At 41.5% G+C, this 24427-nt stretch overlaps 4 protein-coding genes across 9 annotated transcripts; 2 read left to right on the forward strand and 2 right to left on the reverse strand.

Annotated features, from left to right (window-relative positions):
• Nucleotides 1–368: 368 nt before the first annotated feature.
• Nucleotides 369–5175, forward strand: LOC148651826 (low-density lipoprotein receptor class A domain-containing protein 1-like). 2 transcript variants are annotated; one of them, XM_088598032.1, is made up of 6 exons: nt 369–477; nt 733–793; nt 1438–1578; nt 1820–1957; nt 2747–2875; nt 4185–5175. In XM_088598032.1, the coding sequence occupies exons 1-6, from the start codon at nt 451–453 to the stop codon at nt 4340–4342; spliced, it is 654 nt and encodes a 217-aa protein (XP_088454158.1). In that variant the 5' UTR covers nt 369–450; the 3' UTR covers nt 4343–5175. The 2 variants fall into 2 exon arrangements, with proteins under 2 accessions (XP_088454158.1, XP_088454159.1); XM_088598033.1 differs by having other exon boundaries at nt 382–477; nt 699–793.
• Nucleotides 5176–5424: 249 nt separating this feature from the next.
• On the reverse strand, nt 5425–9919 carry lrrc42 (leucine rich repeat containing 42). The gene is made up of 8 exons (XM_088598002.1): nt 9805–9919; nt 8615–9093; nt 8294–8425; nt 7962–8080; nt 6914–7002; nt 6675–6788; nt 6117–6201; nt 5425–6011 (listed from the first exon to the last, which is right to left on the reverse strand). The coding sequence occupies exons 2-8, from the start codon at nt 9079–9081 to the stop codon at nt 5737–5739; spliced, it is 1281 nt and encodes a 426-aa protein (XP_088454128.1). The 5' UTR covers nt 9082–9093; nt 9805–9919; the 3' UTR covers nt 5425–5736.
• A 1835-nt stretch (nt 9920–11754) lies between these two features.
• dio1 (iodothyronine deiodinase 1) lies at nt 11755–16024 on the reverse strand. Its single transcript, XM_088598025.1, is given in 4 exon segments — nt 11755–13674; nt 14524–14723; nt 15334–15477; nt 15567–16024. Coding segments are annotated over 4 exon segments (768 nt in total). The 5' UTR covers nt 15925–16024; the 3' UTR covers nt 11755–13608.
• A 427-nt stretch (nt 16025–16451) lies between these two features.
• Nucleotides 16452–23969, forward strand: yipf1 (Yip1 domain family, member 1). Of its 5 annotated transcripts, XM_088598011.1 has the most exons (11): nt 16550–16565; nt 16952–17023; nt 17689–17737; nt 18219–18379; nt 18742–18822; nt 19030–19117; nt 20002–20118; nt 20686–20852; nt 21165–21347; nt 22519–22627; nt 23427–23969. In XM_088598011.1, exons 3-10 carry the CDS (start codon nt 17713–17715, stop codon nt 22612–22614), a joined length of 918 nt encoding a protein of 305 aa, XP_088454137.1. In that variant the 5' UTR covers nt 16550–16565; nt 16952–17023; nt 17689–17712; the 3' UTR covers nt 22615–22627; nt 23427–23969. The 5 variants fall into 5 exon arrangements, with proteins under 5 accessions (XP_088454135.1, XP_088454136.1, XP_088454133.1 ...); XM_088598009.1 differs by lacking the exon at nt 17689–17737 and having other exon boundaries at nt 16452–16565; XM_088598010.1 differs by lacking the exon at nt 17689–17737 and having other exon boundaries at nt 16498–16557.
• Nucleotides 23970–24427: the final 458 nt, after the last annotated feature.

Below are 24427 nucleotides of genomic sequence, written 5' to 3' on the forward strand. Positions count from 1 at the left end.
AGAGTGCGTGTCTTAATGACATCGGTGATACATTGCACTATGTAGACTATATTCCATAGCAATGTGCCTGACACTTGTTCCCTGTTGCTGTCAAACATCTCAATTGATAATCAGTTTAACTGTTCAGTCATAACTTTGGTGTTTCGTTTAATATGTTGAATATGTTCTTCAGAAAGAAATGGGGTGTACAAGAAGTATGAACATTGTTGTGAACTTTGCTCAGATGATTTGGCTGATGCAGAAATGTTGTTTGCTCTGCTTAAAGCGAGTGTGCCTGAGTTAGAAGGAAACAGTTTTTACTGTTTTCATTTGGTAACCAAGTGATGCTGTTGATCTTTTGGGGGGGTGCCCATTTCATTCAGTGCTCATTTCCTTATATGACAGGAAAGGAGCAAATTATCTCGCAAAAAGTAACAGCAGAATACAGACTGAAGAATACAGGAGAAAAGAATGAGGTCCAATAAGACATACCCACAGGTACTCTTTGGCTTTACAGCAAGGCTGTACAAAGCTTAGACCTAGTTAACTTTTGATCAGACACTAAAACCCAACATATAATATTCTGGAGGATGTCATTTTTGCTTGTAGGGCTTAGAAATTTGGAATGATGGAATCAACTTCCTCCAGTGAAATTGAGAATAAATAACTAGAATGTGTAACTGCTTTTTCCTGCCTTGATTGAATTTAATGGGTTTCAGTAAATATGCTTCTTCTATCAACTCGTTTCCTCAGAGGAGTTTTGATGCAAACTCACTTGGATCTTCTGTAATGCTGATGTCCAGACAAGAGGAAGGTAAGGCTCATTACAAATTTTGAAGAATTTGTTCAAAGTAATCAAGCTTGCGAATGTGCTGTGAGACTTTGTTGTCAGTATCTTGGAGGATTTTTTTTTAATTCACTACCTGACTGTGGGACTTTGCAGAAGCAGGTGTATTTATTCTCAAATCATGTGAACAACTAGTGTCACACACAGACAGGGCCCACTCAGCTAATAATGTAACCTGTCAAGTAATTTTGTGTATCTTAACTATGAATACTCATACTTAACTTATTTTTGTGTTTGATTCGTCTTAGTGGTTTGCTTGCACTTAATTCTTTCATCCATGAATGTGTTCAGGGAGAACATTGAAGTAGTGAGGGAAAATATTCACTTTTTATAAAGAAAATGTTTATACGTCCTTTGTAATTTGACAAAATGGGAAAACACTGGTGGGAGTTGAATATTTCTCCAAGGCCTAGCTGTAGTGTGCCCCCTGCACCTGTGGTTTTTATATTATTTTATCAGTAAGAAAGTAAGATTTTATTAGAAATCTAGAACAGGTGTATCTTTCACCACCGTGTTCATCTCTGGGCTCCCGGGCCCTGCAGTTGTTGAGAGAGGTACACGGGGTACTTCTCCAGCTAACCAGGCCAACCTGAGAGCTGCTCTTCCCCCAGGCTGCTGGGAGGAGTGGGCCAGCTGCCGGTGCTGCTCCCGGAGATGTGCCTGCATTTCCGCCGCGGTCCTGCTGGGCCTGGCCGTGATCGCAGCTGCGGTGGCATCCGCTATCGTCTTGGGCATCCCGCCCCGGCCGCCCGGTTAGAGGACCCCACACACTCCTCGATTTTCTTGGAGGCCGCTAGAGACAAAAAAAAATCAATGAAGTGCACGTACTGTACTGTATGAGGACAAGGAGTTTCCCTAAATTATAGGGGATTCCATTAGGAGGGTTTTCTTAATGTGGTGATTTTGTGGCTGACTTTGTGTTGCGTCACTTTCGGAAACGAAAACCAGGGACCGATCAATCTGATTTTGTTTGCGTTTCTTCTGACGCTGCAGTTAATCGCTATTGTACAACAGCCCAGAACCGGTCGGGTTTTCTGTGCGATGACCGGGTGACGTGCATCCCTGCCTCCGACCTCTGCAACGGGGTTAAGAACTGTCCCAGCGGTGCGGACGAAAACCCACAGATGTGCGGTTAAGTGCATCCTTTTTTTTTTGTTTGTTTGCTGTAAATCCAGTAGCAGAGCCTCCAGTCCAAAAAGAAATGAGCACAGGGGGGTTCGTCATTTTCCTCTTGCGTGTAAGACCTTAATACGTCAGAACCCATATTCCACCTAATAATAATTACAAGTTCTAAGATACTCATAGCACTGCACAATAGCATATGGACTACACAGGCAAAGCAAAAGCAATGAAAAAAGAAAAGCACAGCAAAATGATTCGGTGAAAGCACGTTTATGTTATACATTATGAGCAGCAGTGAAAAGACAAGTCTTTAAGAAAGTTTATTTTTTTAAGTGTTGACAGTAAAAGAGTCTTAAAGTCAGTGGTGTAGCAAATTCCAGTGACATTGGCAGATTTCAGATTAAGATATGGACTATACTCAATAAATCCTCACCATAAATCAGCGCTCCACCAGTGCCTTATAAATCCATTCTGACCTTCGGAAGGAATCAGTGCAGTTTACACAAGACAGGAGTTATATGCTGAAGTAAAGGAGTTCCTGTAGCTACAGTTGCCTAGTTGGTTTTATGCAGTTCCCTTTCCTAGTGAATTCACCCCTGAAGAGAAACAATCTGTTTCAATAACAGTCTTATTTAAATATGTTCTATAAGATGTGATGACACTTCATAACTGGAAAACATCTGCAGTACTACGCAGCCCTCAGAATAAATCAATACTCATAGGCGCATTGCATTGCTTTTTTTCCCTTGTTTTAAAAGCAGTTGTTTATTTGTGTATGTTTGTTTGTTTGTTTTTTAGCTGATTTACCAAATAACCTGCCAGGCAACCTTATTTTCCGATGCGGAAACCCCCAGTTCTGGATTTTCATTGACAAGAAATGCAACTACATTAACGACTGCGGAGACTGTTCTGACGAAATCGGGGCCTGTAAGTACGTAATTCCTAAATTCTGGATAAAAAAAAGAACTGGGATCTAGATTACAAATAAACAGCGCATCTTGCCAGTTCTGTTATTCCTTTCATAAAAATAAGTCGCAATGGCCTTGTGCAAATTATATGTTTCGGAACCTGTCTTGCGTTCCAAGTTTGTGTCTGTCAGGAAATGAGAAATCCAAAATAGCACAGAGACAGACGGGAGATGAGAACCATCAACCCTGCAGTTAGGCTGGGTTTGTTATAGTCCTGTGAGAAAAACTATCTTTCCCTTCTGACTTCTCTAATCAGGATTCCTTGAATTCATCCTGCAGATTTGGAACCTTACGTATGTAAATGCCAGTTTTTCACAGCGTCTGAAAATTCAAGTTAGACAATAGAAGCTAAAAAATGAGAGGAGTCACCCAATCTAGTCCCTTCGGTGGTTGGTAGCTAATTATCCCAAGGATCTCATCCAAGCAGTTTCTTGAAAGATACTTGGGTACCAGCTTCAACCATGGGTCTGGATGGCTTGTTCCAAACTCCCCCAGTTTCCACTTTTGTCACCTGCTTTGTGTTTCACTGCTCATTCAACAGACTCTGTCAGTGCCTCTGAGCAATTTGAATACTCGTATCAGGGCCCCACGTCTGTTCCAGATTAGAATTATTTAGTTCCCTTTTCATAGTCAAACAGCATATATCCTTCAGGCATCATTCATTTGAGATTAAGAAAGCAGGCAGCACACTTATTTAGCTAACTGGAAAGAGTGTGAGACCTTCTTGGACAACTGGACATTGGAGTTTATATTCTGTGTCAGTGTTGCCCTCTTCTTGTCCTAAGGTTACATTTATGGGAACACAAGAGGCTGACCGTGGCTGTGCCTGGTTTAAAAAAAGCCCTTGAACGTGCTTCTGTTTCAGAGCACAGTAGGCAAAGATAAAGCGCCTTTGCTCCCCAAGGCCCTCTGGAAAATTGAAACTGTGCTGGGACGTCCCTGCATGCACAATTTTAACGTCATTAATAACCGCTGTCACATTTCTGGATTTTATGAAGCCAAACTCTGTTTATGAAAACAAATTCTGACATTAACTTCAAAGTCATTTAAGTTCGCTCGGAGTACCGTATGACTTTAGTTTTTCAAAAATAGAAAGGCGGGTTACTAAAAACGTTTCCTTCACGTCGTCAAGCTGCTAGCTTTGCCCCCCTGACTGCTGTAGAAAAGAAAGCGTTTTTTTTCCTTCCAAATAAAGACAGGCTCTGCACACGTGGAGTGTAAATGCGAGGTGTGCAGGGAGAGCCTGAGGTCCTTCTCTCGCCCGACAGACGCGGACTGCCCCCCCTGTGGGCCAGGCTGGTGGAGCTGCGTGCCGGTGGTGTTCATGTACTGCGCCTGTGTGCCCCGCTGCCTGTGCCGGGACGGCCAGCAGCACTGTTCCAACTGGTCCGATGAGTACAGCTGTGCCAACAAGAGCTGCCAGTGAGCTGGGACTGCGCCTCCCAGACACTCCCTTGCCGAGGAACTGAAGGATCTCGCCTTTGAGCGATCAGATTGAATATAATTGCTCCAAACTGAACAGGAAAGGTTGAGAGTTTAACGACAGTCGATCAGAACGACCTTTGAAATCTGTTGTAACGTGCCCGTTTTCCCTAGTTATCCCCCTGCACTGGAATGAAACAGCGGCTGTCGTGGAAGAAAATGCTGTGCATCTCCAGTTCATTACAGATATATTCAGTACGTGTTAGCTCTTCGTTTTTATATTGAGAAAGCTGGAAAGCTCAGGTCCCCTTTGTTTTGCATGTGACTTGCAGAGCTAAACCTACAAAGCATTCTTGGTGCAGATGCTCTGCTGATTTGGTCTTGGAGGTTTGGTTTTGAGTAAAATGTATTTAACCTCTGAAAATATATCTGTTAACTGTTTTTTTTTATATAACCAGAATGTTATGTTGCTCCCACCAATAATGAAAACATTTTTTTTACTGAACCTGATGCATTCTCAGAAACTTGCAGTAGGAATTTTTTTGCAATACAATGCAATGATGAATTGGGAGCTGGTTCACTGGTAATGTATTGTCTGGAATTATCTAGAGTCTATATTAGTTTATTAATCTACTGATATGCATCGTAAGTTGTACTGGTGCAACATGCAAATCCATTAGGTATGTTAAGGTTAAACTAAAATGTTGAATTTTTGATTGTATAATATATTGCAAATCAAAAAATATTTTATTCAAGAGCTGCACATTGTGACAATGCACTCAATAATACTCATTATTTTATATCTGCATTATCTTTTATAAAGATCTTGTTTACATATTTCTGTTACATCGTATGCAGTCTTTTACAAAAGCAAATATTGCCATAACACACATTGTGTGGCACAAAGTTACACACTGACTAAACTCAAAACTCGGCCCGTGATACTGTCACCAAGGTTTTTCAGTTAACACTGTCTTTTAGCTTTATCATTCTGATAACATGTAGGCCCTTGTTTCTTTTATCTGGGTGTATTACAAATTCATGCATGCTGATTTTTCCTACAAGTTAAAACAAATCCAGATGACGTTCCCTTTTGCATACCAAATATTTAATATTACCATGCAGAGGTTATGGAAATATCTAAATGTATTGTTTGAATTTTGTCATTACAGGGTACAAGGGTTTTGGTTGAGTCTCTCTGATTTCATAAAGTGAGGTTTAATACAAAAAACAATATCTGCCCTGAGAATTGACATTGATCCTGGTAGGGCATATAAGGAGGTACAGCACAAGCTTTTAATAAGCAACTCTAAAACTGGGCGTTTGGCTCACTCTTGACAGCAGTTAGAAAGAGCAGTTTCTTCAGTCGCACGCTGCAGTGCGTGGTCTGGTGTCCCTCTAATAACTGTTCAACAGCTCCCAGTCCTGCAGAGTGAGCTGTGTGGCACATTGGCGCTTAGCAGATGGCTGCAAATCACCCCTGCCTTCCTGTGGAGAGGCTACCATTCTCTTCTTGCCTTTATGCGAAACGTCCCTTGTTAAGCAGCCTGTATCCACGGGGGCTGGCATTTGAACAGGCTTATGAAACTGCAGTGTTTCCCGATCATTCTCCTCCCTGCTACCTTCTACAGAAGGTGCCTTAAACAGCTCCCTCAGGGTTTTTTCTTTCCCGTCTGTAAAAAGAGCAAAAATGCAAATTAAGTATGTGGCAAAAGTGGGACGCTGTTTGTTAAGTGACGGTTTAGCCTAGGGTGTGGAAGGCTGGCGAAATGTCTTACAGAAGCGCAGAGCGTTAGTCCTTGGCTGTAGATGAGCTCTGGGTTTCGTCGATTCAGATATCAGGCTGTCCCACTGGTGAACTACCTGAGGACAAAAATATAGGAAAGTATTTCCTGAAGCAAAATTATGGCTAGCAGTAACCACAGTATGGCATCAGGTTGCCAAACCTAAAGTTGTATGTTTCGGTAAAATGTGCAAAAAAATAATCTTGCATTGTATGTCTTTATATTTAGAGTTTTAGTTTATGCATTGGATTTCTACCTTGACCTTAGTGGGTAATTTCACCAAAAGTAGGAAATCCAAGTAACCACATGATGACATCTCTGAAACTTATACAGATCTGTCCTGGGTTCTCCTAGATTGTCTTGAGTTTAATCAAGTTCTAATAACTTGTATCTCAGCAGCATGTATTACAGTATTAAGTTTAATTTCAAAGTAGTCAAAGAGGACATTACATATATACAGTATATGACATGCAGCACTTATGGACTTCAATGAGCCTTTGAATCCTGGTTTTGTCAGTAATGTTTCACCTTTTCTACTGTAGTTCTAGTTACCTGTTCAGCCCATCCTTCCGTTCTACAACTCGAATGGCAGAATTCTCCCAAAGGCCTGTCAGCACGAATCAACCCCATCTTATCCTTCAGCAGTTTTAATACTGAGGCACCGAGCTAAAAAAAACAAAACAAAGCCCACAAAATCAGAAATCTTCAACAATAAACAATCCATACTCTACTATTGTAATAGTATTAAAGGGCTTCCAAATGATCAAGAAATCATTAGGGCGACTCTTGACCTTAACTCCAGTGGCAGAGATATCGAGGCCACGCAGCTTTGAGAAGCATGACAGGGATCCAATTCCACGTTCGCTGATGATGGGATTCCCTAGAGAAAGACAGGTGATTCTGGTGACCCTGAATTGGATACATTCAATTAGCAGAGGTGCCTGCTAATGTCCCTAATTGTAACGTGCTAACGAGAATGATAAAGGGTATGTAATAGAAATACAGTACTTGTTCATTTTAAAAACATGGAGATATTGTTTAATATCCGGTCTATACAATAGTATTCAAGACAAAATGTTATTTTTCTGCTTGTATTGCATCTGATAATCACTCATTTATCCCCCCCCACATTTAGAGAATTAAATCAAACACCATTTATTATTAATTGGATTTCAAATTCTTGCATTGAAAACATTTTGAGAAGTACAAACACGTATGATTTTTACCATCTTGCAACTGCAAATTAAGAAAAATGAATAATTCTTAAGGACATAAAGGCTGAATGACCTCATCTTGTTTCTAACCTATCAGGCCACATCGGCTGCTACATGAGGATCTCAAGTAGCTGTTTCTTGAATGAGGGTTCGGTACCAGCCTCAACAACATGGCTGGGCAGCTTGTTCCATACTCCCACCACTCTCTGTGCAAGGAAGTACCTCCTGTCGCAACGGGAGGATCTTTGCCAGCCGTTTCTTGAAACAAGACCCCCGACATCATGTTCTGTATTCTCACAACCTTGAATTTTTTACTTCCTATATAGGAAGGGAGACCTACTTCAAGCACCACTATTGAAGCGAAACAAATAAAACCTTATCATTAAAATGTTATGATTTTATGATAAAAATGGTCTTTTTATTCAAATAATGTAGGGACCAGATTGCTTTAATTCTAACTGTAATTTTTGATAACCGCACTGATGGAGTAAAATAGTCTTTTTCCAAAAAGTACACTGACAGGCAATAGGAGCAAAAGAGCAAGAAGAGGTGAACTCATCTGTCATAAGCCGATGACACTTTAAAGAAAATCACAGTTTTATTTCTGCAGGATTAAGAGACTTACTGGACAAGTCTAACAGTTCCAGATTTCCCAGGCCCCTCTTCAACACTCTGACAGGAGCAGTGAACTTCCGGAGCCCGTGGTCTGAGAGGCAGTTATCAGCTAGAGACAGCTGGACGAGGCTGGAGGAACAGACATCACAGCCACCTTTTAGACAAACACCGGCAGAAACGCTGCAACTTCAATCGTCCAGAAGAGTAAACAGGCGAAAAAGATACATGGGTCAGCACCTCCTCGACCTTCCTCAAGACCCCTACAAAATGTTCTTCAGAATGTGAAGGGTTTGCCGCCGGTCTGGATCACAACCCGTCCGAAAACGAACTTCTGTTCCACACCTGCACAGAGACTCGGAGGTGACGTGCTCCAGCAGCTCATGGTCATCTCCCAGCCTGCAGCCGGAGAGGTCGAGACTTCTTAGATAGCGGAACACTTTGATCTCTTCCAGCTTTTCAGACACAAGGAGAAACCTGCATAAGCAGGAACAAACAGTCGCTGAGGTGATCTTGTGGAAAGCCCCAATGCAAAGTTTTTCCACTGAGCAATTAAGAGGAAACGCTTTTTTTAAATAAGAATGACCTAAGACCATACAATAACGTGCATGTCTTGCTTCAGGTTAAACCATGTGGGTTACAGACTTAAATGGCATTGATACTTACCTGTTCCTTAAACAGAGGGACCCCAGCACTAGGTTTCCATAGGCATTACTGAATGTCTGCAATGCTCTGAGCCCAATATCTGGGTCTAAAAACTTCTGCTTCTCTTCTGCTGCGGTGAAGAGTTTTTCGGCCATCTGATCTGGAAACCCGACAAGGGATTCCAGGTGCTGGACATTTTCTGCAACAAATATTAACACGATGTCGAACAGCGACTTGGCGGAGTATCGGAGATTGCCCTCCTTGGTGTATGTGAAAATGAAGTGGTCCTTTTTTCGGGTGTTGGTAGGCTTTGCTGCTCCATCTTCAATACAGAGCTGCACGGAGAAGCCCTTCTGAAATAGTCTGAAGGGCTTTATCTGGGATGGGCTTAGCTTCCTAGTATGCACTGTTCCATTCACACAGCGCAGTTCTCCTTTTTCCCGAACATATACAGGCCCGAATTCATCACAGCTCAGGTAAGAAGACATCCCTCTGGCCTCCTATGAACCAACCAGAAAACGGGAGACCGCTTTTACTGCATGCTATCAATCATTAGGATAGGACGCTACCTTCTTAAAGATGGGAACAATTAAAAAACAGGATGAATTTAACAAGTTCTAATTTATCAATTGTCCAATCAACAGTTTACAAGGCAATTCCACTTAAGAGCGTTGTTCTAAATGATTGTGTTATTAAAATGACCTTAATGGTACAGAAACTTTTGCACTCCATTGAATATGACCTTAGGATGTAACATTGGCTTGTTATAATACGCTCGTATATGGTCTCAGACGAAGTATAAATATAGAACAAACCTAGGTTTCATCGATTAGAGGAAGCATGAAATGTCAAGAAACGAGCTAAAACGTTAGATAGAAAGGCATATGTTATCAGGACCGTGGGAACATTCTCCGTTTAGGTAAACGGATCAAATGTGAGCTGAAAAACAGATGAAGACACCTCTTGTGTCACGGACGTTAGTGCGAAAATCCGCTTTAAAATTATGAATTTTGTTTGACCACTGTTCGAATCATTCTATTCTATGAGCAAAGAAAGTTGTTTCACAATAGTACCGAAGTTTACTTTTTAATAAAATGATATGCTTTTGTAAGTAACAGAATTGATTATCGGAGACAATTAACCACTTGAGGGTTTTACATGAACTATTCTCTAAAACAGGAAATATAAACATTTCTCAACTTGAAACCGACCTTAACTTCGCTGTTACCATTTCTCGCCGGTCTGTCCAGCAGCGTTTGTTACCTCCATTAAGTTCCGTAAAGAAACAAAGACAGCGTCTGTGTTACCGGATTCAGATTTGTTTTTTTAATCGTTCAACCCATAAACCTTTAAACATGGTGATAGCTATTTAAATGTGTGTTGAAGTTTATGAGAGAATGGGTTTGGGATTCTTATTTTAGTTTATTTATTTTTTTCATTTTAAAAGGATCAAATATAAATATCGATCATATCCAAATGTTTTTTCTTCGCTGCACTATACTTCAAGGTTTGCAGCATTTATCAAGTACTCAGATGTTTCTATTAAAAACAAAGTGTTTGTAACGATCGGTTCGGAGATATTTTGCTGTTACACACAGACCAATGGATGTTGTTTAGTAAAGATGGATGGTGATTCTCTCTTCATAGGCCAGTATGTAACATTTTTTTGTTCTTTAAGTAATAGCTACAATTTTATATTCCTAGGTATTTATTTCCATTTCATTTTATATGTTGGATTTAATAGGCACAAATACAATACTAATACTGATCTGCTAGTTTACAAATTGCACGCACCGTCTGGAAACGATTTAAGCAGACGAGAATTTCCATTGCCAGCTACAGACACTTGCGACATAAATTGCTTATGCCTGAGCAATTTTATGCCTTACATTATGATATTGATCACCGATGTTTTAAAATGTCCACGGATGTTGCATTTTAAGACTAAGTTCTTCGGTCTTAATTTCCATTGTGTGAAAGTATCAGTATGATTACGATTGACTTCTTGCAATGTCTTTCAAGTGTACATCTTGAACAGTTTAAAGATGTGACAAAATATTAACCGGTTCATTTTTTAATGTATTGACATCTCTTCTAAATCTCCTCTTGGCTTTACTGCCCAACAACGAAAATTATTTCAAAAGCCTAGTTTATGACACTACAGCACTGGAAAGGTTGGGGTTTATTTTTGCAGACTTGCCAGCACAAATTGCAGATGTTTGTTCGTATTGTAGGACAAAAAGGACAATGAGGGTCAAATTCTTTTTGTACAGAGAGTAGGTTTGATAATGAATAACCATTTGTTGTGTTATATGTATCCACATTTGAATTGATCTACAAAATGTACCTGAACATCCTATAAAAACTCATTTATCTAAAAGTTTTGACAGAAAAATTCTAAAATAACAATCCCTCATCCAGTTTGGATGGGACCACTTTCACAGGTAATAGTCAACACTAATGGATGCCACATATGAACCTGGTAATAGGAATAATAAGGAACTCATATATATACCATTAATGTTTATATTATAAAACATAAATACAGTAACTGTCACTATTTGTGGTAAGTCTATATATAGAAATTGTGTACAATTAAACTTCACAAAACAAATATTGGTGTCTTGGTCATGTAAAATTCCAATAAATGTTGACATCAATGGAGTATTTTGTTTTCCCCTCATGTTTTTATTGTGTTGTAAAGCTTTATGTACACTTAAAGAATTAGCTACTTCTATCAGCTATTTCTGCAGTTTTTCTTTACACATTAAATAACCTTATAAATTACAAAGTGAGAACTGCATAATTATACCTATTGTTCCTTCAGGATCCAACTTGTCTTAACATGACTTTTGTAACTAATATATATTAGTATTTCTTGGTTATTCATTGCATTGCAAATAGTGAAATACAGTTTTATTAAAAATGTAAACACAAAGTGTGGAGATAGTCTTTTAAAACCCAACATTAAATACTGAAAAGAAACATGGAAAAGTGTGATCCTAAATTCAGCGTCTTGTATCTTTTTATACATAATTAACTTCTAGAATTTAGTAACTGAAGTTCAGAGTTTATGAAGTTTTCAATTTTGTGTCAAAATGGGTGCAGCATTTGGGATGTTTACAAAACCCAAGAAGCAATTGGAAAACAAGGAACAACCATTGGGTAAAGTGTCAAACTTTATTTTATAACAAAAAAACAATGAAAAGCAAAACATAGCTAGAAATGACATTTATTGAAACAATGCATATAAAAGAAAATGAAAACATTTGTGCAAGTCACAGGGCAATAGTCAAAAATAGTATCCAAATGACCCATGCTCTTCCATTGTCTTGTCATTTTCCGTTTTCAGCCTTCAGGTTACAACACTCCGAAGATTTTAGCTGTAACCATCACATATAAAACCAGAAAAGAACACAACACAACAAGGAGCACTGGCATCCAGTACAACAATAGAAAACATAAAAAAAACATATTAGAAGCAGATTCACAAAGCAATATCCCAAAACCACTCAACAAAATCTCATCTTTGGTTTGTAGGAGTATGGAGAAAATTACCCAGCCATGACATTGTTGACCAGTATTGCTACCTCATGTCATTTTAACAGCTCAAACAGTCATAATCTTTCATTACTCCACCACAGTGTCTGAAAGGAACCTTGCAATGAAAAAATATGGTAGAAGTTTTTATTTGCATAGCATTCACTTCGAGTACTTGGACCTTAAACCCAGTAATGAATGCTCATAATTACTGTAAACCCCTGCCCCAGTACATCTATTTAGCTCATGTGGGGTGTAGTCAGTATGCAAGGGATCTGAAGCATAGTACAGGACACAGGAAAGCATACCAATAGGTTAACAGGGAGGCTGCTTACACAATACAAAATATATTTTAAGCGAAGTTGAAGTTCTTCTTCTTAAGATGTTATTCATAATCCTCCAAATCTGGCCAGGTCTTCTCAGTTGGCAACCAGCTGGATCTCGGTTGCATCCCCGACTTAACTCATTCCACATTTAAAGTCCTAATTAATTGGCCCTCAAGAAGCCTCCTGGTGTGCTGATTAAATCCCCACTCTGGGCTTGCACAATCTGGGCTGCTGGCTCCCACTGGCTACCATGTGTTACACACATGGATATTTCACCTAAATGGGCACTGAAATGGGCCCCTTCTCATGTGCAAAGCACTGTGGGATTCTCTGTGATGAAAAGCGTTAAACAAGTATTACTGTGGAAAGAAACATACGTCCATTTATTTTTTTCCTCTGTATCTCCCCGTGTTTAAATGTGTTATTTACATTTTTCTGTGCGTTTTAATTAGAGCCGTCCTTTAATATTAAATAGGACTGCTTGCATAGTCTAGGCACCATGTCATTCATTATTAAGGCAGGTATCACCAGTGTCTGTGCTTATCTGATCTGTATTTTGGGCAATCAGGTTACAGCGACTGAAGGTTTTCTACTGCTGCCATCAAGCACAAAGCACAGAAAACAGAAAAACGTGTCAGAATGCTTCCCTTTTATTAGCTGCCCCACACCACCCTTGGAATACATTTCCCCTCATCTCCGAGAGTCTGTGACTATCAACATGTTGAAATTGTGATAAAATGTTAAAATGTGTAAGGATCATTGTAGTGAGATTTCAAGTGTATTCAGTTATGTGTTTGCTGTTATTACAACAAGTTACTTTGCTATTTTTTTTATTGCACACGACTCTTGCATTTTCTTTAAAAAGCCCTTATCAAAACAACGCACCACTATTCCACCATGTGGAAGTGCATTCAAAACCGAGTGCAGGAGGCACCTCCTAACCCAGAGCGCTCTGGGAGTATGGAACGAGCTACACAGCCATCAGAAGCCGACACCCTGACGTCCATCACGAAACTGAGATCCTTGAGTTCATTAGGTCTGAATTAGCCAGCGGGGTATTTGGACCGAATTGCCTCCTCTTGTTTTTAACCCATCTTGTGTTTCTTTTGAGCAAACAAGGCACAATAAATAGAAGAAAACAAGATTCTCCTAGTTCAGCTTTTGCAGAACGTCACGCACCTCTCCTGGATTGTATCCCCAGGGACCCATTTTACCCTGTCACAACGACAAAAGAAAAACAGTTGGGAGCAGGAACGGGAAAAAGGTTTGTATTTAGTATTAAATATTGTACACATTTTAAATTGGTTCAGGTGGGTAGCTGCGACAGTATGCGCAGGCTGCAAAGGAACAAGTAATCGGTTTATTCCGTGCTGAAAAGAGATGGAGCTGTGGAGCCTTCTTCAGGTTCCCCAGCCGAAACGTTGTGTCTTCTTTCTTCTCTTTTCAGCATGGAATAAACCCATTTTAAATAGCTTACTTAGAGGGTTTCACAAAGCTAGACACGGGGCAGGACTGCGTCCTGCAACCTGCGTGCTGAATGGAAACAGAAAGGCGCGTATACTGGAACAATGCGAGACGCCTAATCCAAGATATTGACTCGGATATGTTGCTTCTGGACTGCGGAAGGAAACTGGAGCACCCAGGAATGAGCAATGCTGACGCGTGTGAACGTGCAAGCTCCACGCAGAAGGAGCTGCAGGCCGGAATCGAACACGGGACCCCGAGGCCTGCGAGCCAGCTGCACACAGCTCCAGGCCTGTCGTCCAACTTCTAAGAACAGTCTATTCGGGGTCAAAATGAACCGCGTTCAACTGGCGAGTTAGATCACTGTCCCAGGATCTTTTACAGGGCAATAAAGCGCCGGCTGCTTGAAAATCAGCGGCCATGAAATTGAGGCAATAAAATCTCAGTCCTGACGGGTCCGAGCCGGTGGCAGTCTTGATCGCGTGCGAAGGTACTTGCATTTCAGGTCACGCAACAACTGTTGCACAACCGCACCCCGCCCTCACCCCTCGGCGAAGCTGCAAGCCGGCACATTTAACCGGTAGAGACGGTGAAACTTGCCTTGTATATGATTTTCCCGGACCGCAGCACGTAGAGCCTTTCGGGCAGAGCCCCGTAGCGCGACGCCGTCACGTCGCTCATGTCGTCCGCGACGACGGGGCAGAGGGGACCCTCCTGCAGGAGCCTGCGGGCCGCCGCCAGGCGATCCTGCAGACTCTTGTGGGTTTTGATATCAATGTTGTTTTTAAAAGACCAGCCGTCTAAAACAACAACGACAACAACAACAAAACACTTCTAGGTATATAATTCACGCACGCTCATGACAGTTTAATGCAGAACAACGCTTCAATTCCCGGAGTTAAATTGATGGATTTGAACGGCCTTCGTTTCTGAAGCCTGGTTTGCCTGCCGAACAGCGATCGGTTGGGCACGCCGTCGTCCCTGAAAAAGGCGATATATACTGTATATGGAGGTGTTAACCCCGGCGTCCTGGGCAAATTTCCTCCCCCTGCATTTACCCATCGTGGCCTCCTAATAACCCCCATCTCTGAACTGGCTTCATCTGCTCTCCTCCCCACTGAGAGCTGGTGTGCGGGGAGTGTACTGGTGCGCTCTGGCTGCCATCTCATCATCCAGGTGGGGCTGCACACTGGTGGTGGAGGGGATCCCCATTACCTTTAAAGCGCTTTGAGTGGAGTGTCCAGAAAGGCGCTATAAAAACGTGAGGATTTCATTTTTATCGTAATGTTTATTATATATATCGCCATAAATGTTATGAAATGTGTTGGAAGGATAGGAATTCAGCTAAAGGCCAGGTACTGCCATGAATTTTTGTTAATAATCGGATGAGCCAGAGTGCTCGTCTCGTACCTGTCGCATGCGCCTCGGCTATTTAGATGATGAGGAAGTCTGTCACAGCGCTGAAGTCTCTGACAAGCTGCTTGAACTCCTCAAGTTTGAATAAAAACGGGGGTCAGGTACAACTTCCGAAGCTCAGCACCAGCGGTCTGTTGCCTGGGGAGAAAAACGCCATAACATGCATGAACAGCTAGGTCAGAATATGTGAATGCACTGCAGCACAGCGTCGACGTTATCTCCGTTACCTCTCATAAAGCTACAAACGCTCGTCTTTTCCCTTTCCAAGGTCAATACAGCGGTGTCCGGTGCAGGATGACCTACAAACGCTTCGTCCCTGAGACTTTTCCTGAGGAAAGCGAGCACGGCTTTAGGAAAAGCGAGCTGATAAAACGTAGGTCCCCAGTCTTCATATCTGAAGTTGGGGTTCTGGGTCATTGTGGACCTTTCGCCCAGCTTCAGCAAAATGGTCTTCGTCAGGGTCGGCGAGACTACGGAGAGGATTTTAAAAAACAGCGACTGCGCAAAAACCACGAAAACCAAAAATATGGAAAACAAATAAAGCTTCAGCTTCTCCATGGCTGGATACCGCCTATGTGGGCGCATCACCTGGACAGCAAGGAGTTTCAGAGGAGGGCGCTTCCCAATTCACGATGTTCTCCCGACTTTTGTCTTTTACCGTATGACATCGAAAACAAACGCAGACCTAGACGTGTACAATAGGAAACAAAAGTGGGATTTTCGTGAGGGGCAAAAAAATATGTTCTCCCGACCCCCAGTCTTTTACCGTATAACATGAAATTCAAATGCATAATTAGACGTATAAACAGGACAAAAACAAATAGGTGTGATTTTCGTTATGGGCAAAAAAGGCAACCAAAGCCTTTTATCTTAAATCTTTGGGTTCTACAATTAGCAGTGCAACAGCAACAACAGCAGTGCATCTGAAATGAGAACTTTTACTCCTAATATTATTACTAATTAATAATCACACAATACCGTGAGGGGCAGAACCATCTCTAGTTGGTGTTCTGGTCTTTACAGTTTTGTAGTATGTGCTTAATTTCCGTATCAACCTATGTATCCATTCGCTTTAAAGCGTGTGTGGAGCACGCATCTTGACGTGTTGCATCGTTTCTAGCAGTAAAGAATACTTGTTCCTTTACGGGACTGTTGGCGTGGGACGTCATCCACAGACCGATGACGCGTCAAAGGCGGAAGTCCATGCAGATTGCGGAGGTGTGTTGGTATGTTGATATGCGCGCTTCATACGAAGAACATTTTTAAACACTTCAGTATTCTTAGTTTTTGTGCTCGGTTAAAATCCCTTTTCAAGAAGGATTATGCAGCAGATTTTTGATCTGATTTGATTTTTGTGGTACTTACTAGGCCTCCGTAGAAACGTGAACACAAACGGAGTGGCGTACGCAGTTAACAAAGTCCTAAAATATATTATCTGCTTTGTAATATAGACAGAAGACAGGCACACTCATTCTAGATACTAATCAAGCAGAAAAATACTTAATTTGGATGACCATTAAAACGGATAAGGAGGAAGGATTTTCTGTAGCACGACTTATTTAACATTGACTACAGCTCAACACGTAGATAACGTGAAGTTTTGTTTCCCCAGAAATTGGATGTTTTGCTTGGACAAGGGGCACACCTGCGTGAATGGCGGCTGTCGATGATCTGCATTTTCAAGGTGGACGATTGTTTTAGTGTCTCACAATTGCACGCTGGCAGTGTTGTAGGAAGTGAATGGACCGTCCGTGGGTAGTTTTCTTCCTGTTGCGATATTATACCCGTGTTTTTAAGTGCAATTCTGTATTCCAGTAAATTCAGTTAATTGATGTGTAATAGATATATTGTTCGCTTACGACTGCCCTGTATATAGTCCCTCGAGTGTGATATGACCGCTCACTTGCATTAAGGACTGTTCTGCTGTTGCGTGGGTTGTTGGTTTTATGCAAAACCATTAATGCGGAGCAGTGGTTAAGGCTCTGGACTCATAACTGGAAAATTGTATTCTTGATCAGAGTACTTCCCTCGGATTGCTCCACTAGGATGCCCAGCTGTGGAAATGGTACAGATAAAAGTCCCTTTGGCTAAAAGTAGCCTTCAAGGTGTTAGATACCTAGATACCATACAGCCTCTGCTATTTGTAATTGTCGTCAAAATTATGAATACTATTTCTAATTAATTTAAGAATGCCCGAAATAATACGTAAGAAGTACAAAGCATGTGGCACAGTGGTTTGCATTCCTGGGGCCCTGGGTTCAGTTCCTGGGATGATGTCTGTGTGGAGTTTGCATGGTCTTCCCAGGTTCACGTGGGTTTCATCTGGGGCGCTCCGGTTTCCTCCCACAGCACTAAGGCATACTGGAAGTTTCAATGACTTCTGGGATTACTGGTCCTGGTGAGTGCGTGCCTGTCTGGTTTTGTGTCTGTTGGTGTCCTGCGATGGGCTGGTGCCCTGTCCAGGGTGGACGTGCCGTGCTCTCCTTCCTTGCTGGGATAGGCTCCGGCAGGTCCCCCGCAACCGGGTACTGGATGAACTGGGTAGAAAATGGATGGACAGGAGTGATTCCTGAAACTGAGCTGATGCCAGTGTTCAGTAAATCTACTAAAACATTGAAAATGCAACAAATGCGTATTGGAACAAATCGCGTTCATTGCATTATTAATGCCTTTCATGTATAAATTGGGGTGTGGTAGGTATATCCAGAGGATATTTTATGGATTGAGAATATTTCAGAATCACAGAATGCTAATAAATGAAACATATTCCAGGATGTAAGCCTATAGGGGTTTCTAATTCATAAAAAGTGTCCCAGGATTTTTTAAATCCCCAAAATTGTAGATGTAGACAGAAAGGTCATTATTATTATTTTTTAAAGAATTTGAAGATGCTGAAAACCTGCTGGCTGCCAATCGGGATGCAACCACCATCAGCATTGGGGATCCGAACGACAAGCCGAGCAACCAGCGGAGAAGTGCAGGGAAGACCCCCAGACAGGAGGAGGATCTCCTAGGGAATGAAGACTCGGATAAAACGGAGGCAAGGAAACTGGGAATTTGGGGAAAACCAGCGCACTTTCTTCCAAGAGAGGATCCGAGTATTCTTGTGCGCTTTTTGAGGAAGTAGGGGTTTACTGCAACATCATGCAAATGAACAGAACGTTATATTTGTCAGTTGTTTTGGAAATCAGGAAGAGCAAGTGTATTTGCTGACCCTTTTCGCTTGTGATCGCACCTAATGGGAAAAAAAATAGAGTTAAACTCAAGCCAGTCTCAAGACAGGGCTTGGCAGAAAACCGTGCGTAACTTTTGTAGTTTTAGGATAATCTTTACCAGCAGACAGCAGTTTTTGCACCAGTACGTCTCCTCTCAGAGTTCTAAAACATCTTTGTTTTCTTACAGCTGCTCGCTGGTCAGAAGAAGAGTGCTCCCTTTTGGACGTTTGAATATTACCAAACATTTTTCGACGTGGACACAGATCAGGTGCCTATCTTTTTCATGCCATATAAAAGCAATGACAGACAGATGTTTGCCTCTGTGCTTCTGCTGTAACCCCAGTTTTATCCTAGTGGTTTGGACCTTTGTCATGACTTCTTTTTGATCCATTGCTAACTTTTTCCTTCTTTTGTAGTGGCAGTTTTTTAGAGAACGTATTTGGATGTTTTTGTTATTCATTTCCTTTTCCGTCAGGTCCTGAATAGAATCAAAGGGTCCGTTTTGCCACTGCCTGGGAAAAACTTTGTCCGCCTCTACATCCGGAGCAACCCGGATCTCTACGGTGAGTAATGCACATGCAATGGGATCACATTTCCCTTCGAGCAGTTGTTAATTAACAGAAGGGGGTTTGGGTTAGTTCTTGTTAATGTTGTCCCCCAGGAAAAAAATGTGCACCTGCCATTTATCAGAGTATTAAAACCACCATGGTGGTCTTCACAACCTTTTGATGGAGAGCATGCCTTCTTTGCATTTTTCTACAAGTAGTCTGAAAAGGAGAAAGGTGAAATGATGAGTTACAGAAATTTGAAATGTTGTAATTAGCTTGAGTAGGAGCACCAGCCAGAAAGTTTTCCTGTGTGCGTTTCCAAAAGCACACCTTAAGCATTCTAACTTAACTTAATATCGTTTGCTTTCGAGACGGGCATGAAGGGCAATTGGAATCTGTTCCGTTTGTGTCGATGGCTTCAATAAAAGTGATGCTTTTTTTTTAAGTCACCTGTATCACAGGTGAAAGGTAGAAGAAAGGATCCACAGCCCGAGGGACAATGGCTACTAGAATATTATTTTAAATGCAGAATAAAAAGAGTTTCTTTTCTATTAAAAAAAACACCTCTTTCCACAGCCTCTCCTTCACCTCCCCACACATTCTCAACCTATGCCCAATCCTTTCTAGTGAGTGGTACCTATGCACAGCTTCGTTATGGTCCCATGCCCATTGTCTTCAGATACTCCTGATTTTCTCCTGTGACCCATGCTTGACTTATACGTGTGCATTAGAATCGTGTAGCTGTGCTACAGCTATATAAATAATTACCAAGGCGATTTCCATTGCATTCATATACATATGGGACATCTGTGTAAACACGAACTCATTTCTGGGATTTGCACGGGCCTTGTTGTAGACGCCTGCTACAGCATTGTTAATGAAACCCTGTCTAATTACAGGACCCTTCTGGATTTGTGCCACCCTGGTGTTTGCCATCGCCATTAGTGGAAACATCTCCAGTTTCCTTGTGCATCACGGCGACCCTCATCATCACTATGTGCCTGAATTTAGGAAAGGTCAGTCAGCCTTTTGTCCTTGACACCCAGCCGACAGCTGCCAAACAGTTTGTTTCTCCTGCAGAATCTGAAATGTCCCCGTGCAGCATTGACACAACGGCTATGCTTTCCAGATGTTAAACGCCCATTGAAATATATCCATCCGCATCCCAGATGAAAGATTTGGTTGAAGATGCATGGGCCTTATTTGTTTTGCATGAAGACAATTAAGACTGCCATTCTGTTGGAGTTAGCCGATTCTTCTTGGGGAAATAAAGCCACCTGCTGACCAATATCTGCACTCCTGGGTAGGACTCATAATTTCCTGCCGAGTAGGACAGTTAGGTCAACTGGAGTCCAAAGCAGAAAGGCTCCTGACCCCAGTTGTGTTACAGACTCCCAGTCGAAAACATTTTCTAAATTGAATAATTATCGTTTACTAAAAACCTTTTCATGCATGCTAAGTAATAGTATGTTCGCCCATTTGGGAAAATCAGTTTTTTTCCAGAAGTCGGCTCTGGTACAGAGCGTCATCACTTGTTGTGTGCTGGCTGCAGTGCGCTGGTCTGATGTTTACTGCTTTCACAGTGACCATTGCGGCCACGGCCATCTACAGCTACGCCTGGCTGGTGCCTCTCGGTCTCTGGGGCTTTCTGATGTGGAGGAACAGCAAAGTGATGAGCATAGTGTCGTATTCCTTTCTGGAGATCGTCTGCGTCTACGGCTACTCGCTGTTCATATACATCCCCGCAGCGGTGAGAACATCCTGTCCGTTTCATAGCATTACTCTGCTTTTCCGCGGAACACTTCCAATTGTTACCGCACTTCAGCATTACTCCCAGAATTGAGATGATTTTTTTTAGTACAATGTAAACATTACATCTAGTTAGTGACAAAATCTTAAACCTAACAGCAATTAATAGACTTTTGAAGTAGCTTGCTTCTTATTTGGTTAAGGAATATCTAATATCATAACTTGACAGTTATAAATACACTGTTAATATTGCTGTTGTTTGCAAGATTTATTGACTCATTTCCTCGCCTTTCATTGTGATGTCTCCTGCTAGGTCTTGTGGGTAATTCCCAACGAGACGGTGCGATGGGTGTCCATCGTGTGTGCCATGTGCCTGTCCGGGTCGGTTCTGGTCATGACGTTTTGGCCAGCTGTCCGAGATGACCACCACAGGATCGCTGTAGCCACTGTTTCGGCCATTGTTGCTCTTCATGTCTTGCTTGCAGTTGGATGTAAGGTAGGCCTTTGCCTTGTATAAATATTTTTTTTTTCTCAAAGTAAAAAAAAAAAAAGCGTGCAGCTATATTGGGAAGATTGACGCTCTTGTCCTACGCCACTTGGGCTGGATTCTGGACTGGCATGCCTCCTGTGTAGAGTTTGCATGTTCTCCCCTGGTTATTGGCGGCTGTGGTTTACTTTGGCCATACTGGCACGTGCTGCTCAAGTTAATCGGGGCATTCAGTTCGTTTCCGTGAGCAAGTGAGTGTGTTTGCGCAGGCCCACCTGTCACCATCTACTCCACTAATGCTTTCTTTCAATAATCGATGGACAGACAAAACAAATACAAACTATATTACTTGATCAGAAGTCTTGCTGAGATGTTGTTGCTTTGCTTGCACATTCTTTTTCGATCACACCTGGACTGTTCCCACCCAGGCGATATTACATCAATCCTATGGTTTCCACCCGAGTTGTATAGTAATTCTCCCGCCTTGTCTCAGCTCTTTCTCTTTGCGATGTGACACCTCTCGGGAAGCATAACATAACTTCATCACTTTATTAACCCTTTACGATTTCTTGCATTAGGAATGATCTTTTCGCATGTCACATTTCGCATCTTTTCGCATGTGACGCCTCTCGGGAAACGTGCTTCACGCTAGCCTGAGTCCTGTATTCCTTAACCACGTGTACTTCGACATGGGATACGTAAGCTCATTTCCTGCTGTTTTCAAATGAGAGAATAACAGTGTGGTTATGATGCATTACTGGCATTCAGAGCATGGCGTTCTCACTGTCACTGTCGATGCAGTACGACCCAGGGAGTGTTATTATATCATGGCATTAAATGACTGGGCTGTACTTGTGTGGGCCCACACCTTGCCCACAGACAGCTGTAATTGTGGTAGTTGGCAGTTATCTGAATGTGCAACACTCAGAGCTGGGTGTCGTGTTAGTTTTCTTTGGAGGACTTTAATGGAAACACTGACACTGGCCATAGACCTCTATGGAACACTGCCAGTTAGTCCACACAAGGCTATGTTTCAGGTGTGGAACCGCTTGGGTCTGCAGGGGTGTCAGGTGTCCCCTGCCATTTATCATGTGTGTCTGCTACTGCCAAGACCCAAATAAAGCAGCCAAGACACCTGAACCTCTCAGAGCTGAGACTTCTGGTTTTCTCATTTCCGCAGCAATACTTTTTTGATTCACAAGAAGTCGGGCTGGGCAACGCTGGCCCCACGGCATCCAACCAGACAGTGGCAGCAGTGAAGGCCCACCTTAATTAAACACTTGCTGTAGGTAAGGTGCATTCTTCTGAGCCCTGCTGTGCAAGAGTAATGGAAACCTGTGGAATAATAACAGTATTATCTTCTTTGATCCGAATGTCAGAAATAGAGGGAGGAAAAAATGTACCTTAACCGAGGTTTTAAAATGCCCTTTCAAAAGAATTGTTTTGTGTAAACAGGCAGAAATGACAATGGCCACTCATTTGTATTTCAAGCTGATTTTCATTGGCATGTATAACGTACATGTTACATAGATAATGTTTTCTGTTACTCAGAATATCATTGCTCAAAAAATGAGAGTGGCAGTCCCTGTTTGTGTTCTTACACATAAAGACTAATCTCCTGGCAGTGCCCTTTTTCCTCTGAACATTACTCAACGAGAGAAAATGGGGAGGGCTAATGTTTAAATTAACCATTTGTACAGTCTGATTCGATTCTTGTGCAGCTAATGGTGAAAGTCCCTTTGCTGATAGATCCTGCCAGTTTTTTAATATATTTCTGGAATTCTGTCACCAGCACTGGTTTTCAGACAGGTGGAGGTGTTAGGCCTGTATGCTAATGATTTCAATACAGATACTTACCTGTACACCTGCTTTTTATGATACAAATGCTGAAAAACTGCAAACAAAGCTTTTAAGCAAAAGCTTAGAGTGTTTGATATTAATTTTCAATAAACAGTACACCCTATCCACCTGAAAAAAAAAAGAAAAAATGAGCAAGCTGGTGTCTATGATTCATATTTTAGGACAGAAACTGTGACCTAACACACTTTTTGTGACTTTTTCCATGGCATTCTTTCATTTTAATTTCAGGTTCCTTTCGTAACCTTATTGCACAGACGTTACACTGAAGATGAGAAGACTGGATCTCTCCAGTGCAGAGAACTGGGTTATGATATGAACAGTTTTTTTCATATTAAGGCATCTAGAAGGAAATACAGGAACCACACTGAGCTTTTTAATGAGAGGTATTTTAAATGGCCTTAAAGACTGGCATTGGGAATTACAATCATTGTGTAGAATGTACAATACAAGGGTGTGTATTAAGGTGTAAACAGAGTCAGGTGGTAACTTGTTTACCTATTTATTGGTTGTATAAAACCTGGTTATTGTAGGCATTTTCAGAAAGGTGGTTTATTATCAAAGGTGTTTATTATATTATTATTAATTTCAATTATTAATGCTCTTTTTTAGGTTAAATTAGCAATTACACCATTCATTAAGGGTGGGGTTTGTGGGCATTTTTTGTATTTTTTGCTACAAAAACAATATGAAAATCCTGCCGTGCCTGGGAAAACCTATGTCCAGGCCAAACTCGATGCTGGTGAAAGAGGTGAATAAATGTTTCTAAAATGACTCCTTTGTTAATGTTATTTCTGACCATAACATAAGCTGAGCAGCTGAAGAGTAGCAACAACAGAAAATAACACAGATCTTAATGTTTTTAATATGTATTTCCATTGACCCAGAAATTGGGTCATTTTAATTACTTCATTAATTAATCAGTCATTGGCCTGAGCTTTGGCTGCCTGGGACGGTTTTCTTGCCCATAGAGCAGGGTGTCTGGATTCACACCCCTACATATCCAGTGTGCTGCACTTGGAGGTTGATGCCAGCCTATTCAACAGTACACTTGTACTACTCCAGCACTTAAATATTAAAGGAGGAAGAATGTAACCAAAGAATATGTATCAAATTAAAGGAAATGCCTTCAGACGAGTCTGTCTGACTGTTTATGGAAGTTATGAATTGTTAAGAGTTTTTGATTGTCCATATTCGTTTTGATATTCAGTATAAAGTTTCTGGCATAAAGA

This window comes from Lepisosteus platostomus, chromosome 11, assembly GCF_059453375.1.
Source record: "Lepisosteus platostomus isolate fLepPlt1 chromosome 11, fLepPlt1.hap1, whole genome shotgun sequence".
Classification (NCBI taxonomy): Eukaryota; Metazoa; Chordata; class Actinopteri; order Semionotiformes; family Lepisosteidae; genus Lepisosteus; species Lepisosteus platostomus.